This window comes from Emydura macquarii, unplaced genomic scaffold (assembly GCF_026122565.2).
Source record: "Emydura macquarii macquarii isolate MOO-44397 ecotype Brisbane River unplaced genomic scaffold, CSIRO-AGI_Emac_v2 contig_3517, whole genome shotgun sequence".
NCBI classification, from domain to species: Eukaryota; Metazoa; Chordata; order Testudines; family Chelidae; genus Emydura; species Emydura macquarii.
This window is the reverse complement of record NW_027133654.1, coordinates 11,768,319-11,785,460: the sequence shown is the minus strand read 5'-3', so window position 1 is coordinate 11,785,460 and position 17,142 is coordinate 11,768,319. Positions and strand designations below refer to the sequence as shown.

The window sequence follows — 17,142 nt, the reverse complement described above, 5'->3', positions numbered from 1 at the left end:
TCGATAAATATCTCTTTTCTGTTCATTCCCTCTGAAGCATCTGTCACCGGCACTTTTGGAAGACAGGATACTGAGCTAGACAGACCATTGGTCTGACCCTGTATGGCCATTCTTATGTTCTTATGCCCTTGAGCCAGCTCATAGTCAGGTATTTAGAAGTGCACTTTGCTTCAGTAATTAAACTATGTGATTCGCATTTTCTTTATGCCAGTAAATAGGAAAGTTGAACATAAAACTAAAAGCCGTTGGACAATCTCCTCCCTTTTTGCACCTACTGTGGGCTGTATCTGAAAAGGGTAGGGATGGATAAACTTTGAGATACCACTCAGCTGATGGACTGATGTATTTTAAAATATAATATGCAGCTAAATATCTGCTCGTCAAATGTGAAGTATAACACAAAGTGTCAGTACCTGCACAATTGGATGAACCGTGATTTTGTGCATATCTGGTTGTGAAGGCTCCTGCACCAAGCTGGATGCAATGAAGCTGAATCCTCTAAAAAGATGATGAGCATTGGCACTAGGAGGAACACCAGGGGAATCTGTAGAAGAAATGAGGATATGACTATACGAGTTGGACAACTACAAATCAGAAAGTGAATAATGGTACATTTGTGGCAGTGAAGGTCACCACTATCATCTAACAGCGAGCCCCACGAAACTAGCAGTCACACACACAGACTCCGTCATCACCTCAAGACTCTGATTGATATGCCTGGATCACTTCCTCCTGCCCTGTATCTGAACACAGAGGGGTCTGTCTATACATGAATCTCCCTTCTCCAGCCCAGCAGTCTTGTTGCACAGCAGTTTCCATAGCACCATTACAACAGAGGGTACTTCACAAGTCTGGGGGTCTCCTTTCCATGCAGAAGGAAGGATCTGCGCAGAGTGTGAGAAGGAGTGGGCAGATTGGAGCACTTCTCTGCCTTTGGCCTTGTGGAGATTCCCCAGGGGAAAAAAATACATCCTACGGCTGTACAGTAGAATCCCTGTTTTATGAACTAATTGGGGACTGAGTTCATAAAATCGAAAAGTTCATAAAATTGAACATCTCCAAATTAGAGTAGGTATGCTGTGTAAGTTGTAGGAAGGTGCACTGCATGGCTTTTTTATTGTCCTTCAAATCACTGCAAAGTGATTTTCCGACGTACTGAAGCCATTGGAATGTGAAAGGATGTCAATGTGTTCTTCATCAACATCCTTTTTGTTATGGGGGTTCTTTATTCCCTGTTGTGAAAAATGGTTCAGATAAGATTGGTGTTTGTAAAATTAAAGTTCTACTGAATTATCCACTCCAATCCCACTCCTGAGGCTTGGGAATTGCCCTAATTAGAAGGAGTGTAGAGTAGATGAATGGAGATGTGTTGTCTGGGTCAGGGATGCAGGGGGAACCAAATGTCTGGAGCAGTTGCAGAACTATGGTGCCTCTGCACAATTGGTTCCTGGCCTAGAGATCTAGCAGATTTAGGGGTGGGAGCAGTCACCTATTCCATGTATGGTTGGTCCTGGATGGATCAACTGGGCCAACACTCAAAGAATCCTCAGGAAATACTTCATTCCCCTTAGGCCCCTTCTCATTGTAAAACCCAGGGAAGGATGTGAACTGGGCCTTAAGAAATTTAAATCCTTCTGCCCTCTGAGTCACACACCCATCCAACATTCCCTGGTAGCCAGCCCCATATCCTGCAGAAGAATTATTCTGTCATAGCACGGAAAAAAGAGTTATACAAAATGAACACTCAAACATTTTTAACAAAGCAAATAACGGGGCTCAGTAATACCTACTGTACTGTACCTGGATTTTAATGAGATGGGCATTGTAAAACCCATGCTATTCAAATTTACTTATTTTTTTTCCCCTTTCATTGTTTTTCTGATACTTCCTCTAATTACATAGCAAACATTTTTCTGCAAAAATGTTAAGGAGCTAAACCTCCCTTAGTAAAATATCTCCTGATAGAAAACATGTAGGATACCTAATTTCACCCAACTAAAGAGTATACATCCCCTTAGGGCCTTGATTTTTGCGTGCAACCTCTGTTGACATCAATATCAATGTTAATGATATTGGCCGTGTCAATGGCCATGTCAATGGCCGTGGCATGCACAGTTGTTCATGGTCCTTAGTATCCTGGAATTACCTGGTAATGAAAACATTTCCCAATTTGAACATTTTCCCTAAAAATACAGTAAGAACAATGAAGAGAGAAAGTGATGCTCAAAACAGTTCTTCTAAAGCCAGCATGTGAAGAACATGTTAAGAGAAAATGATCTCCACAGAGCTCTACAGGTTAATGCAGCCATGTTTGCAGCTGGTTATATACTTCAGCAGGGATTATTTTTAGCTTTGACATGAATCAGAAATAAACACTGAGTCAGACCCATCTACAGTGTGTGAGAAAGATTGTGTTTGTTTGTTAAATTATCTGAGCTGGCTGTTCATCTCTCAGCATATTGGAGAGTGCTGTCCTTCCCAGTGCTCACACTGAATCACGAGGCCTCTTGCAAAATCAGGAGCTGCACTGGCATATGCATCGCATCTGTTTTACAAGCCTGGTTAATAAAAAGTAGGAATGAACATTTTGGAGTAGGGACAGGCACAAATCAAAACCAAATCCAAACACACTTGAACTTTAGAAAAACTCAGATCCTGCTCCAAACTCTATGACCTCAGTGTCTTTCTACTTATACTACTAATCCATAATCCACAGACAATTGTTTCATCAACAGCTGCACTAATTATTTTGTTTCCAACCTCAAAAGTTGACCACAACTAACTAGTGTCTCTCTAAAAGTGACTTTAATCTGTCTACTCTGAGTTCAAAGTCATGTTTAAATCATGCTAGTTAAAACATGGTAGTTAAGTGTTCAAACCCAACTAATCTAGACAAGTCTAAACAAATCCCAAGTGACTTGGCATCAGTAATTTCTGTCTTTCAAGTCCACACTGATTTTGTACATTTATCTCTCAAACTACAAAAATAAAAACACTTTGCATTTCTATAGCATCTTTCATAAGAAGACCTCAAAGTATTTTTTTGTTTAATTTCTCTCTGGTTGCCTCAATAAAACTCAGCAACAGAATTATCATCACCAAGATAGGGGCCATCTTTATAGCAGTGTCTGTAATATAATTCCACTTACTGCTACGACATAATCAATCATTATGATGTGGTTATGATGATGATTAATTGTGAACAGAAGGCTAAAATTACATTACAGTAAAAGGGTGACATAATGACCCTACAACTCAGAGGCTTCATAGTAAACCTCTAATAAACCACAACAGAAAAGCTTAATTGGTTTACAGTGTCAACAGACCCATAGGATGTACAGGAAACATGGAATTGTTCACTGTTTCCTTCTCTTTTTCTTAACAAAATAAATTATTTCAATGGAAAACTATTTGTTAGCAAAGATAATGTTCTGGGACAATGACGACTGTAGATGGGCCTGATTTTTATTTAGACAGAGGCCCACTTACATGGCTCTGGAAGTGTAAAGATGTCTTAAAGTGGCAACAGATTATATTTACACCCATTTTAAAATTATTGGGCCTGATTCTTATTTACAGTAAGGATTCATTTACACCACAAATTAAGGCAGTGGTGCTGGAACAATTTGCATAGCGGGGGTGCTCAGAGTCATTGAACCAAACTGTAAACCCTATATGTGATGGAAACCACATCAAGCCAGCGGATGCTGCTGCACCCCCAGCACCTATGAATTAAGGTATAACTGTAGGGCATATAGGAATACCTGCACTAGATTTAATCTAGCTGCCAGTAACAAGAACAGTGAAGGTGTGACAGCACAGACTTCAGCATGGGGTAGCAACTTGAGTGTGTACCCAGGTTCCCTGGTGGCACTGCACTGGGGCAGCTAGCCCCTGCTGAAGTCTGTGCTTCCACGACTTCACAACTATTGGGACCTAGACAGATTAAAGCTAGCCAGGGTATGGCCTTCCTGTGCTGCAGTCACACCTTCACTTGTGCCCTGGCAGTGGAAGGGAGACTTCATGTAAATGGGGCTCAGGCCCAATAATTTTAAAAAGAGTCACTCTGCAAGTATTGCATTGAATCTGAGAGTTAATGATCAGAACATACCTAGGAACATATGTAGTATAAAATATGTTATTCTGTTATTCAGCACCTTCATGCATGCAGGGGTTTTCATGCCAATAAAACTGGCAGAGTGTGAACCCCAAAAGCATTTAGAAGTCCAAATGCCTATCTCAGTTTCTTCAAACTAGCTGGCAGACCACAAGTCTCACAAGAGTAGACTAGCTTGTGAAGTTTCCAGCATTTCACAGAGATGTGCCTCCAGGTTCCACAGAGATCTGAATTACATTTACTAATAGTGGTGTAAAAATGTCAGCTCTCCCTGTGCCTGCACTAGCCCTCAAAAGCCTGACTGTAGCCAAAAATTAGGAAGCAAAAAGGGGTGATCAAAATAGAAGTGTTACAAAGCCTTTTTCTTACCGTGAAAGAGGGTTTGAGTCAAGCTTTGGATGAAGGTTTGAATTAGTTTTAAGAGAGAGGCCTTAGACAAAACCATGATCAATCCAAACCAAAACGAACTAAAAGTTCGACTTTGCGTCCAAGTGCCATGGCCCATCTCTAGTGGTTTTATCCTAATCAGAACTGATTCACTCATTTCTTATAATTCTCATTATAATTCTGAGACAGTCGGGGGTGAGGGCAGCATAAAGCATGAAGCTGGAGTCTGCAATTTTATTATAATACTTAGCATTGTCTATGGTACTTACCATCATCAAAGTGCTTTATAAACAACAAAAAGTAACTCTTCACCCTGTTGAGGCACATAGTTAAGTATTATTGTGCCCATTTTGCAGATAGGGAAACTGTGGCAGAGTGGTTAAGTGATTTGTCCAAGGTCACAGAGCGTCAGTGTTGCAGCTGGGAATAGTGTTTAGGAGATTACTGATACCATTGTTGTCTGCTCAGAAGACTGTCCCACAAGTGTAACAACTGCTCTAAAATGTATTGCCTGGCATGTGTTATCACTAGTCTGAAGTGGAAATTATAAATAAAAATAAGAGTAACAATCCCATCTGGAGCATTTGTTGGTCATTAACCGCTTGGGTGTTATGGGCTAAATTCTCTGTGGGCATAACTCCATTGGCTTCACTGGAGTTTTGCCAGCAGAGAACTGGACCCTGCATCACTGTTACCATTCATCAAGTTCTACTGTTCAGAGTGTTCTAGTACATTTCACAATTAAATCAGACATCAGTTTAACAGTTACATATCAACTTGCACAGCTGCAAAATCCTTTGAAATTGTTGTCATTTAAAATAGTTAAAATGAGTTAACCTAAGCCAGGAGTTGGCAGCCTGTGGCACACATGCCAAAGGTGGCATGGACGATGATTTTGAGTGGCACACCGCACTGCTGCCGGCCCCAAGCAGGGCTGCGCAGAGGTCACTCCCCCCTTCCAGCCCCACCTCTCTCCCATGTGGGCCCAGCGATGCCCTGCCCTGGCCAGAGCCGCCGAACACCCTGGCCAGGGTGCTGGGCCCACGGCACATGGGAGGGGGAAGACGTGGCACCCCCCCTTCTAAAAGGCTGCTGACCCCTTGGTCCTAAGCAAAGAAAATCAAACAACAAAACCTGCATTTTTTCTTTAGTTTAGGTAATGTCAGGCACCTTTCCTTTCTGGAGGACATTCCCAATGACCAGTTCATGAAATATCTATGGGCATGTTACTGAGAAAGGCGGAGCACTCACAGCTACCTGCTGGCTTGACCCCGCAAGGCCCACTAACTCCACAAAAGATCAGGCCTGTTGACTTCAGTGAGGGTGGAGCTATTAACTGAAAATATCCATCTCATGATTGAGGCTCACCTGTAGGGGTCCGTGATGTGAACTCCGGGTCAAAATGAAAAGTGTCTTCTGGCCGTCCCACTGCTGGTTTAAAAGGTGGCTTGATTTCTTTCCTATATAGTTTCTACAAGAACAATGACAGAGAAAAATCAATGATATAATAACATACCAAGCAACAGTAATGTCCAAGTGCAGGATCACACACTTCTTTAGCATATCTTCTGTGAGGCGAGCTATGTGCTACACTGGCAGGGACTGATATACTTGAGGATTTAGCAGCTTTCCTGCTGATTAGGATCTATGTCCTAGTCGGTTTTTGCCATTTTTAATTATTATGACCCAGGATATACACAAAGATGCATCTTTAGCACAAGATTTCAAGCTAGGTGGACACCTGGGAATTGGCTGCTCTTCAAGGCTGGGCCAAAGTGTTTCCTGGAGAGGAAGCAAACAGTTTTCAATGGCCAGTGATGGGACATTAGATGGGGAGGGCTCTGAGTTACTACAGAGAATTCTTTCTCAGTTTCTGGCTGGTGGGTCTTGCACACATGCTCAGGATCCAACTGATCACCATATTTGGGGTCAGGAACAGATTTTCTTCCAGGTCAGATTGGCAGAGACACTCTGCAGCAGGGGGCATGGGTCACTTGCAGGTTTAAACTAATGTAAATGGTGGATTCTCTGTAGCTTGAAGTCTTTAAATCATGATTTGAGGATTTCAGTAACTCAGTTAGAGGTTAAGGTTTATTACAGGAGTGGGTGGGTGAGGTTCTGTGGCCTGCAATGTGTCGGAGGTCAGACTAGATGATCATGATGGTCTCTTCTGACCTTGAAGTCTATGACTTTGCAGATGGCAGTAGGAATCAAGCACTGGTGGCCTTGGTTAGGTATTGCTGATGGAAAGGGTCACTGTGTTATTAGTATTTATTATTTAGTAAGTCCCTGCTGCAGCTGCTTACAGATGACAAGTTAGCATCTTGTCATTTGTCATGACTGGAAAAGAATGAGGATGTGGCAGCTGGCAGGGAAAATGGCAGGGAAGATGAAAACTTGCCAAAGAGAGAGAACACGAGGGTTCTGCAGATGGGTGAGGGAGTCAGGTTAAGGCACTTGCAGGTGAAACAAGAAACAAAGGATATTACTAGGGGGAGGGCATGTCCATATAAGTGTTCCTGTGTAGGTGTTGGGGAGGGAGCACATATGGAAGACAACATTTGTAACCAGTAATAGTGCTTTGCACCCCTATACCACTTTCCATCCAAATATCTCACAGATGTTTTCCAAACATTAAATGAATTAAGCCTCGCAATATTCCCATGAAGTAGGTAATTACATTTGTTTGACAGATGAGTAAACTGAGGAACAGAATTTTTGGGTGTGATCCAAAGCCCACTGACGTCAACAGAAAGCCTCCTATTGATTTCAGTGGGCTTTGGGTCAGCTCCTCTATGAGCTAGCCAAGATCACACAGCGTGCTTGATGCCAGAACTGGGAAAAGAACTTTGATTTGACTCCCTGCCCTCTGTTTTCATCACTAGATCATATTCCCTCTTCTATCAGCATTGCTGTCTTCTGGTTTCAAAGGGCTGATCTGATTAAAACAGAACACCCTCAATAATTAATATGTTTAAGTACAACTATAATGTTTGCTTTATCTTCAAGCCACCATAAGAGCTGAGAGTTCAACATTTTTAGTGTTTGGAAAGAATATTTTAAGCTAACTCTTAAGAAATAAAACAACTTAATAAATTAGCTGATTTTTCAGAATATTTAATGGAGATGATGACAAGCTTTTCCAACTCTTTACATATAGGAAGATTCTCTTTAATGTATGGTTTCCGTAATGGGTAAATTACTGTAATATACGGGATGTTGTATAATTTACCGTACATTAATATTTGATATTTTAATGTTCAGTTTGCTTAAATAATGTCCCTGAGGCATGCTATTACGTAGCACAATGTCAGCATCAGCACAAAGCACATGTTTATGGCTAAGTTACGACGTCTTGGAAAAGAACAATGGGAATGGTGACAGAGCTGGGAATAACATTGCATTAACCAACAGCTATTTCAATGTGAAAAGTCTGGCTTCCTTAAAACCACTCCCCATTTTCAGAAACAGAGAGAGACCGAGAGCGAGCAAGCATGATTGTATCTATATAGAGGGGCAAGTCAAGTGTATTCATCTAAGTGTCTTAACCATTCAGTAGATGATGGGCATTTTGCAAGTCCATGAGGGAACCAGGCAGCCCTTGCCGATGGGTGCAGCTTGAAAGTGTGTAACTTACATCTTCTAACTGAATGCAGCAGAAAAGAGGGGAGTCATGATGACCCCACTTATAGTCATTAGCAGCATATCTAATCACTCCATATCTGAACCAGCTAAGCTTTACCCAAAGATGGCGTGGAAGCAAAACCAGGGGGCTGAGCTATTAGATATGTTATGAGATAGGCCTTGGCTATGTTTGCAACTTGCTTTTGCCACCTAGTATGCCACCTGGAGGAGGTATTGAGGTTCCTTAGGAGAACTGTCCAAATGGGGCAGCTTGGTGGATTAAACCAGGGTGGGAAATAATTTTTGCAGAGGGGCCACTCCACAAACTCTGGTAAGTCTTGTGGGCCAGGGCCACTTCTGGCTTCCGGTCACATGACCGGAAGCAGGAAGTTCAGGAAAGTGACTGGCCCGAGAAACTAAGCTGCCCGATGCTCCAGTTACCTTGGCAACTGGAGCGTCGGGCAGCTTAGTGATTCTTGGCCGATCACTACCCAAATTTCCGGCCACATGACCGGGTAGTGACTGGTCGAAAGCTGCTTGACACTCCAGCATGGCGGGCCGGCGGGCTGGACAGAACAGTTAGTCAGGCTGGACCTGACCTGCAGGCTGTATTTTGCCCACCCCTGGATTAAACACATCTTTAAATAGGCTTAGGTGTGGCATGTCTTGCACCAAATAAAGATGAATGAATGTTTGTTCTGCACCATAATGAAAACTAGTTGTTCCAAATAATTAAAGTCATGTGCCATCTTAGCTGCTTGTACCACTCACCAACAGCACACCTGACAAGTATTGATTTTGGAAGATTCTGACTCATGCCATGCAGCAGTAAGAAGGCACTGAACAGGTGATTGGTCTGCCATGCCCTTTGTGACTTGGTGTGAAGCACAAGGAGAGCAGGGATGCAGGCATGGACCAACAGACACTACCCGCAAAAATTCTCCAGTTTCAGATGCATGGAGCACATGTGTACCCACAATGGAATACATGTAGGGAGCAGCACTTGAAGAAGAAAAAATGATATACTTAGGCATATAGGTTTGGATAAGCATCCAAGCTTCTGTATATTTATCAAAGCCCCAAACCTTTTGAGACACCGACAATTATTGTAGTCAGATTCACACCTAATTCACCGGAATGCACACAGAGGACTCTTGGCTTCTAGAGCTCCAGTTTGTTTGGAGAATTAACCTGACATTTTTTGCAAATAGGCCCACAGATATTTCATACTTTTTACCCAAGATCTTGCTTGAAAAAATATATCCTGTAATTGATGAAATATTGCATCTGAATGTATCTGTTCTACAGAGATGCCTTTTTACAGAGTTTAATATTAGAGCTGGTCACGAATTTTGACAGAAAATGCAGTTTTTACAAAATCAAAATTTTCTGCAGGAAAGTTTGAAAATTATTTTGAACATAATTTGTTGATTTTCCATTAGGAAAATCTAAACTAAACATTTAATTTCAAGTTGTTTTGGGTCAGTTTGACATTGCTTTGGGCATGCTTGAACTGCCAAGTGCCTCATGGGAGTTGTAGTTTGGATGCCTCATACCCCCATTCTTCTGTATGGGGCTAGACTACGCCTGCTCTGACACACCACTGTCTCCTGTCTGGATGAACCAACACCATGCCTCATGGAACTCATGTGACCATGGTTCATCATGGGTGATATAGTATGGCCAGGGAGCCTGGCCCACAGCAAGAAATAGAGGTATGAGACACACAAATTCATCTCCTATGAGTCACTGTGGCAGCTCAAATAGATACAGATTAATACTGAACCAAGCTGAAATGAAACCTTTCAATTTGGAGATGTCAGATCATTTAGTTTTAGTTTCTATGGAAATATAGAAACAAAATGTTTTGAATTGAAAAATTTCAGAAGTTTCCATTCCATTCCATTTTGATATTTCAACTTTTTGTCCCCCATTTTTATTTTTAGATATATCAGAATTTCCCACGGGCTGGAAATTCTGATTTTTCAAACAGCTCTACTTAATATGTGTTGCTATTATGCTTTGTTAGTATCTTTGCCCCTGATCCCTGTTGCAAACTGCGGTGGTCACTGGACGTTTCTTTCTCTGGGATTCATGTAATGTTTGGGACTCACATTATTCATGAACGCTTCATGTATCCATTTAAAAATGAATTGTGATAAATGAAGGAAATGCAGATGAAAATGACCTGTGCATGCATCTGACATCTATCAAGAAAAATAAAATGAATTGATTTAATTTAATTAAGAACTATTTAGTCATTTCCTGCACTGAGTGAGTTTCTTTGATGAAGAATTGAGTTATTCCTTAGACACCTTCCAGAAATAGAAAGATGCTGCTCTCTGCAGTGACGCATTTGCAGGATGGGAATAAACTTCCTTGATACATATACCTGTCTCAGAAAAATCCAATAAACAGATAAAAGGCTGAGCTATCTTTTCAACTGTTAGCCCTTAACAAAACTAATGGCAAATGACAGATAGCCACCAGAATTCACATCTGTGGCTCAGTTTTTGCTGTTGAAAACATCTATAATTAATTTATATTGTGAATTTAGTTTGACCTTTATGATTAATGTGTTCTGGTAAAGGAAACAGACGGAGTGGGGAAGAAAAAGCACTCCCACCCTATCAGCCATAGCTGATGAAAGGAAAGTAATTCACTCCTACTTTATATATCAATCCCACCCGTGATTAATAGAGTCCTAACTCAGTCTTTTTTTCTAGATCACCTTATGAAAAAACAGCCATTCATGCACAGCTCTTCTCACTGAGTCTGTACAAAGGGAATGCATAGGCCCAGTGAAAAGTCAAAGGTTCTATAGGCATGATTTGCAAGAAGAAAGTAATAATAATAAAAAAAAAACATTTGAGCCCCAAATTCTGCCCTCAGACATACTGCTGCTTTTAAATCAGCTGAAATTAAAAGGAGTTGTTTCTTTTGTTTTGGGGAGCAAATGGAGCCTAAATGTTGTAGAGATTGTAGGCACATGAATTTCTGTGAGAATTGGGCACCTAACTCCTTCACACTCTTTCAAAATCTCATCCCAGATCTTAATCTGAAAGAATGTCAATTTATTTCAAAGAGAATCTACCTAACTTGTGCTGCAGTGGCCTGATGGATGCCTCAAGTCATTGAGATGGAGATTTGCAGAAGAGAAGCCTTTTCTGTGTCACCCTGGAAAGTGCAGATTTAGGACCCTGTTATTGCAGTGACAGTAACAGTAGTATGGAGGCTTTTACAAAAATTAGCCATTGTTACAATTTTGGCTTTGGGATAAATACTCTGGATGAGATTTTTCAGTCTGTCAAGTTCACTTTGAATTGTTCACACAGTGCAAAGCGCACCTAAAGTGGCTGGGAATTTGCAATGGAGAATTGCCCTTGTGTAGGGGCAATCTCTATTGGTATAAAGCTGGTGCCTCCAGCACAAGAGCCCTCCCCCTCTTGCTGTAAGTGGAGAGTAGGTGTGTGTCTGGCTGAGGAAGCATGGCAGATTAAGATTCCATTACACCTGATTCTGCACTGGCATAAGGTCCCTGAAGGACTATACATCATTGGTACATACTAAAGCTGCCTCTCTGCAGCTTCAGTTTACACTGGGGCAAAGCAGCTGAGAATCAAGGAGCTGAGACCAGCTCCCCAACACTCCCCCTTCTCCACTGTATTGGAGCAGAACTCAGGTTCACAGGAGAATCAAGCCTTCATAGCTCAGTCCTTGTACTATAATACTGGTTCCCACTTGCCCAGCTATGGTTAAGGGTCTTTCTTCAGAAGGGTATGTAACTCAGCCATGAAAACGCAGTCGAGGTTGAAACATAGCATCCAATGGACTCAGCCTAAAGACTAGGAATGGGTGCACTCATAGAACTGCAGCGTGGGTTCTGATGCCGAGCCTGGCAAACATCAGAATATGCAAAGTTCAGCCTACCCCCGTCTTTCTGCCCACTGGGCTGAAGACAGATACAGAGAACACAGTCCCTCTTGGCCTTCCTCGTTCACTCAGCTCCTCTCACACTACACGTTATGACGATGGGCTCCTGGTGCTTCAGCTCTCCTTAGACAGCAGCAGGAAAGCAGCTGTCCCCATCCCTCCTAGCTACTGTTGCTCAGTTGCCAAGATGCTGGTGATGTATTTGAATATATTGAGCAGAGTGTTGAATCTAGTCATGTGAATTTGCAGTTATAGTTTCTTAAGCAGTCACTTGTGTTGGATTTGCTTTTATATAGTGGTTACTGTATTTTTCTTCTTTTTCTATGCAGAGTCAGCCAGCCATCACGGCTCCAGCTGTTTGGAGTTTATAATATGTCTGTGTTTATAATCGGGGATTTGTGCTATGTCCACAATACACAACAATGCACAACAAGGGTGGGATGTCAAGAACCTTCTATGCATCTGAGCAGCAAGACAATCTGTGACATTGCTTGCAGTCCATAAGAGCTAACAGCAGCTAACCAACAGTTGAACCTCAGAGTTAAGAACACCAGAGTTACAAACTGACTAGTCAACCACACACCTCATTTTGGAACTGGATGTACGCAATCAGGGAAAAAAAAAAAGCAAATACAGCAAAGTACTGTGTTAAATGTAAACTACTAAAAAAATAAAGGGACAGCAGCATTTTTCTTCTGCATAGTAAAGTTTCAAAGCTGCATTAAGTCAATGTTCAGTTATACATTTCTGAAAGAACCACCATAATGTTTTGTTCAGAGTTATGAACATTTCAGAGTTACAAACAACCTCCATTCCTGTGGCTCATAATTCTGAAGTTCTACTGTAACAGCAGCAAGGTGAAATGGGATGCTCTATTAGCAAAATGGAGGCCTTCGCCAATGCCATAGAGAGGCTGGAGGAACATTTTGAAATAAATGAGAATCCCCCAGCAGAACATGTAGCAGCATTACTGAGTGTTATTGGAGGGAAAATATACAGTTTATTATGCAGTCTGATTGTCCCAGAGAAGCCAGCCAGCAAAACCTTTAAAGAGATAGTGCAAATTGTTCAAGAGCACTTGTCATCCAAACCCCTGATTACAGCAGAAAAGTTCAGCTTTCATAAGCAGAATCAGCTCAAATATGAATCTATTTCCTCCTTTGCAACAGAGTTAAAAAGATTATCAGAACTCTGTGCTTTTAAGGATCGGCTTAGCAAGGCCCTGAGAGACAGATTTATATGCGGATTGCTGAATAAAAGCATACAGAAAAGGCTCTTACGTTGAAACACATAGTAGAAATTGGAGCAGCAATGGAAACTGCAGAAAGGGATGCAACAGAATTGCACACTGCCACTAAAACAGAAGTAGGAATGCACAAACTATCTGTAACCCAAGGCAAGAGTGTCAGTGGACCAGGTCGTAGGCAGTCAGGCTTAGCAGTTGGAGCAGGAGTCAGGACTAATGGTCAGAGTCTGAATACCAGAGCCAAAGGTTGAGGTGGAATGAGAGTCAAGAGTCAGAGCTGAGGGTCAGAGCTGGATTACCAGAAGTAAGGCAGGAGCAGGGCTGATTCTGAGACAGGAGCGAGGCTGGAAGAGGATGGGAACAAGGCTGGGTGCAGGTCAGAATCTGGGCTGGAGCAGAGCAGGAGCAGAGCTTGGAGAGATGAGCACAGGGAGGCAGAGAGTCCATGGGTATGGGCATTGAGCAGCCAGCAGGCTACCGCTGCTGCTAAGTTTAAGAACCGGCCTGCTAGCTTCCTCAGCCAATCAGGCAGGACGGTTCATCAGGCAGCCTGGCTGGCAGAAGTACTGAACAGGGGAAGCCAAGGGCCTTACTCTGGACACAGAGCTGGTCTGCTCAGCCCACAGACATGTTATTGGTATTGAAAAGGGTTCCACGCTCCTTCTGATTACCGATTTAAAGCTGCATATTGCAGAAGCTGTAATAAAATGGTCATATCCAAGCAGTTTGTTGCAGTAAGAGAAATAAGGAAGAGACCAAATCAGGATATAGAAAAATAAATATCAATTCACACTCAGTAGACAGAGGCAGTAGTGACACAGACTGTGAAAGTGGAGTAGCCAGCCTGCATGCATGCATGCATATTATATATATATTAGTCTGTGTGTGTGTCTGTGTGTGTGTGAGAGAGAGAGAGAGAGATCTGGTTGACACCCAAAGTAGTGGGAAAAATGCTTAAATGGAACTGAACACTGGCTCTGCAGTGTCTATTATCTCACATTCGGATTATGAGAAAACTTTTAAAAATACCAAACTAAAGGAGACACAGATGTTATTAAGAACTTATTCAGAAGAAAAAATAGTGCCAACTGGAGTGATGCAAATGAATATGGAGTATAACAATAAGTAGTGTTTATTAGACTTACATGTCATTGAGAAAGGGGGACCAGGCCTGTGGGCCCGTGAATGGTTACATAGTGATTCCTCTGGTTTAGATATCTATAAAGATGCTGCAATCTCTTTCAGCAGACTCCACTAAAACAGCTGAACAACAGCTGGAAGGGATACTAAGTCAGGCACCAGGAGTTGTCAAGGAGGGCATAGAAACTGTAAAACACATGAAGGGTAAAACAATCTTAGCTGAGAAGCGCAGCCCAACTTTCACAAAGCTTGACCTGTCCCTTACAGCATCCACCTGAAAGTTAGATGCTGAACTGGAACATCTGGAAAGGCAGGGCATACCTTCAAAACTGGCCTGGATCGAGTAGGAAACTGCTGTTCCAACTGTAAAAAAGCGTGGTACAGTAAGGATGCGTGGAGCTTTTAAGATCACCATAAACCCTGTCCTGAAAGTTGAAAAATACCCCTTGCTTCAAATTGAAGATATTTTTGCACCACTGGCAGGGGGACAATGAGTCAGCAAAATTGATTTGTCACAGGCCTACCTATGGATGGAAGTAGGGGGAGAATCCAAGACATACCTCACAAATCAACACACGAAAGATTCTGTATCAGTACAACAGGCTAGTGTTTGGTATTGCTTCAGCTCCTTCTATATGGCAATGGACCAAGTTTTGCAAAGTATTCTGAGCACAGAGTGTTATGTGGATGACATTATTGGGATTGGAGGAAGTGATGAAGAACATCTGGAAATGCTGAAAAGGGTATTAAAATGTCTAGAAGAATACAGGTTACGAGCTAATTGCATAAAATGTTAATTTTTCAAGGACTCAATAGCTTACTGTGGGCACATTATTGATGTACAACCCACATAACTCTCAGGAGAAGCAGCAGTCCTGGAAGCTCCACCACCAAAGGATGTATCACAATTTAGATCATTTCTGGGATGTATCAACTACTATAGTTGAATTGTACCACACATAGCAACTATGTTACATCCGCTGAACTGCTTACTGTAGTCTGGTCAAAAGTGGATATGGTGATGTGAGTGTCAAAAAGCTTTCCAAGAAGCAGAGTAATAGGTCATTTCAGACATTTCAGTTATGCAATTTAACCCATCCTTGTCCATCAAGTTAGCATGTGAAGCTTCCTCACATGGAATTGGGGTGGTTTCATCGCACACCATGCCTAATGGCAGTGAGAGATCCATAGCATTTGCCTCAAGATCAGTCTCAGTGGTAGAACATAACGATGCACAAATAGATAAGAAGGATTTAAGTTTAGTATGGGGTATGAAGAAATTCAACCAGTATTTGTATAGGAGGAAATTCACCCTTGTCACCAATCACTAGTCACAATCCTTCCTCCGAGAAAGGGAGCTTCTGTGACAACAATAGCACATATGCAATGCTGGGCTCTCTTCTTAGCTGGTACATCTATCACATTGAATACGAAAGAACAAAAGCACAGACAAATGCAGATGGGCCTCCCTGCCTACCCATGCTAGTTGAGGGTGACCTGTAATAGAGATCAACTCTATCAAATTTGTCAATTTGTTTCAGATTGAGTGTGCCCCAGTGATTCATAGTTTGATCAAGCAAGAAACCAAGAGGGATCCCACACAAGTTCAGGTTTATGGATCCACTTTGAAGGGCTGGAAATATACTGACAGCTCTAATCTGGCACCCTTTTATGCATGCAAAGGTGATCTTACCATACCTCAAGAGTGTGTAGTGTGGGGAGTGTTATTATACCTAGTAAACTGTGCACAGGAGCATTAGATGAGCTCCTCATAGGTCTTCTAGGGAGTAGCAAAATGAAGGTACTTGCCAGAAGTTTTGTATGGTGGCCAAGCATTGACCAAGAAATAGAGGAGCTTGCTAAGGAATGTTTGGGATGCCAACAGGTACAGTGCACACCTAAACCAGCACCATTACAACCTTGGGAATGTCCATCAGCTCCCTGGTAATGTCTTCATGTTGATTTTGCAGGACCTTTTTTGGGAACGATGTATCCAGTAGTGTTGGATGCCCATTCCAAATGGCTGGAAGTTTTTTTGCATGAAAGCCACCACAGCTGCACAGACAGGATAAAACTTCAAAAGTTTCTCTGCAAGAACTGGAGTGCCAGAACAGGTTGTGAGTGACAACGGTCCTCAGTTTAGTTCAGAAGAGTTTCACACACCATACCCCCCTGCTTGGCTGAAAGGTTTATGCAAACTTTTAAGCAAGCCCTGCAATCTATGGCAGATGAGAAGGGGTCATTACAGCAGAAAGTATCACGCTTCTTGCTAGCACATGGAAATGTGCTACATGCCACAATGAACCAAACACCTGCAATGCTGTTTATGGGCCAAAAGCTCAGGTGACACTTTGACTCCTTAAAGCCAGATCTATACCTACAAGTCTGAAATCATCAATAAGTCAAGCGATGGCGAGAAGGACCAGGCACCTTGACAGCTACAAGTGGATCAAACAGTGTTGGCACATGATTATCAGGAATCCAGAACAAGAACGATCTTGAGCGAATCACTGTGGACTATGTGCCTCTGGGAAGAAGGTTTAAGGACTTTGGAGCACAAGTGATCTTCTCATCCATCCTCCCTGTTGAAGTAAACGGCCCAGGTAGGGACCGTCGCATTGCAGAAGTAAATGCGTGGTTACGCAGGTGGTGTCGGAGAGAAGGCTTTGGATTCTTCAATCATGGGGTGTTGTTC

General features: G+C 42.2%; 1 protein-coding gene across 2 annotated transcripts in view; it reads right to left on the bottom strand.

Annotated features, from left to right (window-relative positions):
• LOC137145253 (ribosomal protein S6 kinase alpha-2) overlaps nucleotides 1-17,142 on the bottom strand; it is a 366,242-nt gene that overhangs the window by 41,161 nt on the left and 307,939 nt on the right. For both annotated transcript variants that reach the window (XM_067535976.1, XM_067535978.1), the window contains exons 12-13: nucleotides 5,873-5,975; nucleotides 414-544 (exon numbers count right to left, since the gene is read on the bottom strand). In XM_067535976.1, the coding sequence (XP_067392077.1) occupies nucleotides 414-544; nucleotides 5,873-5,975 (234 nt within the window). The remainder of the gene's footprint in view (nucleotides 1-413; nucleotides 545-5,872; nucleotides 5,976-17,142) is intronic.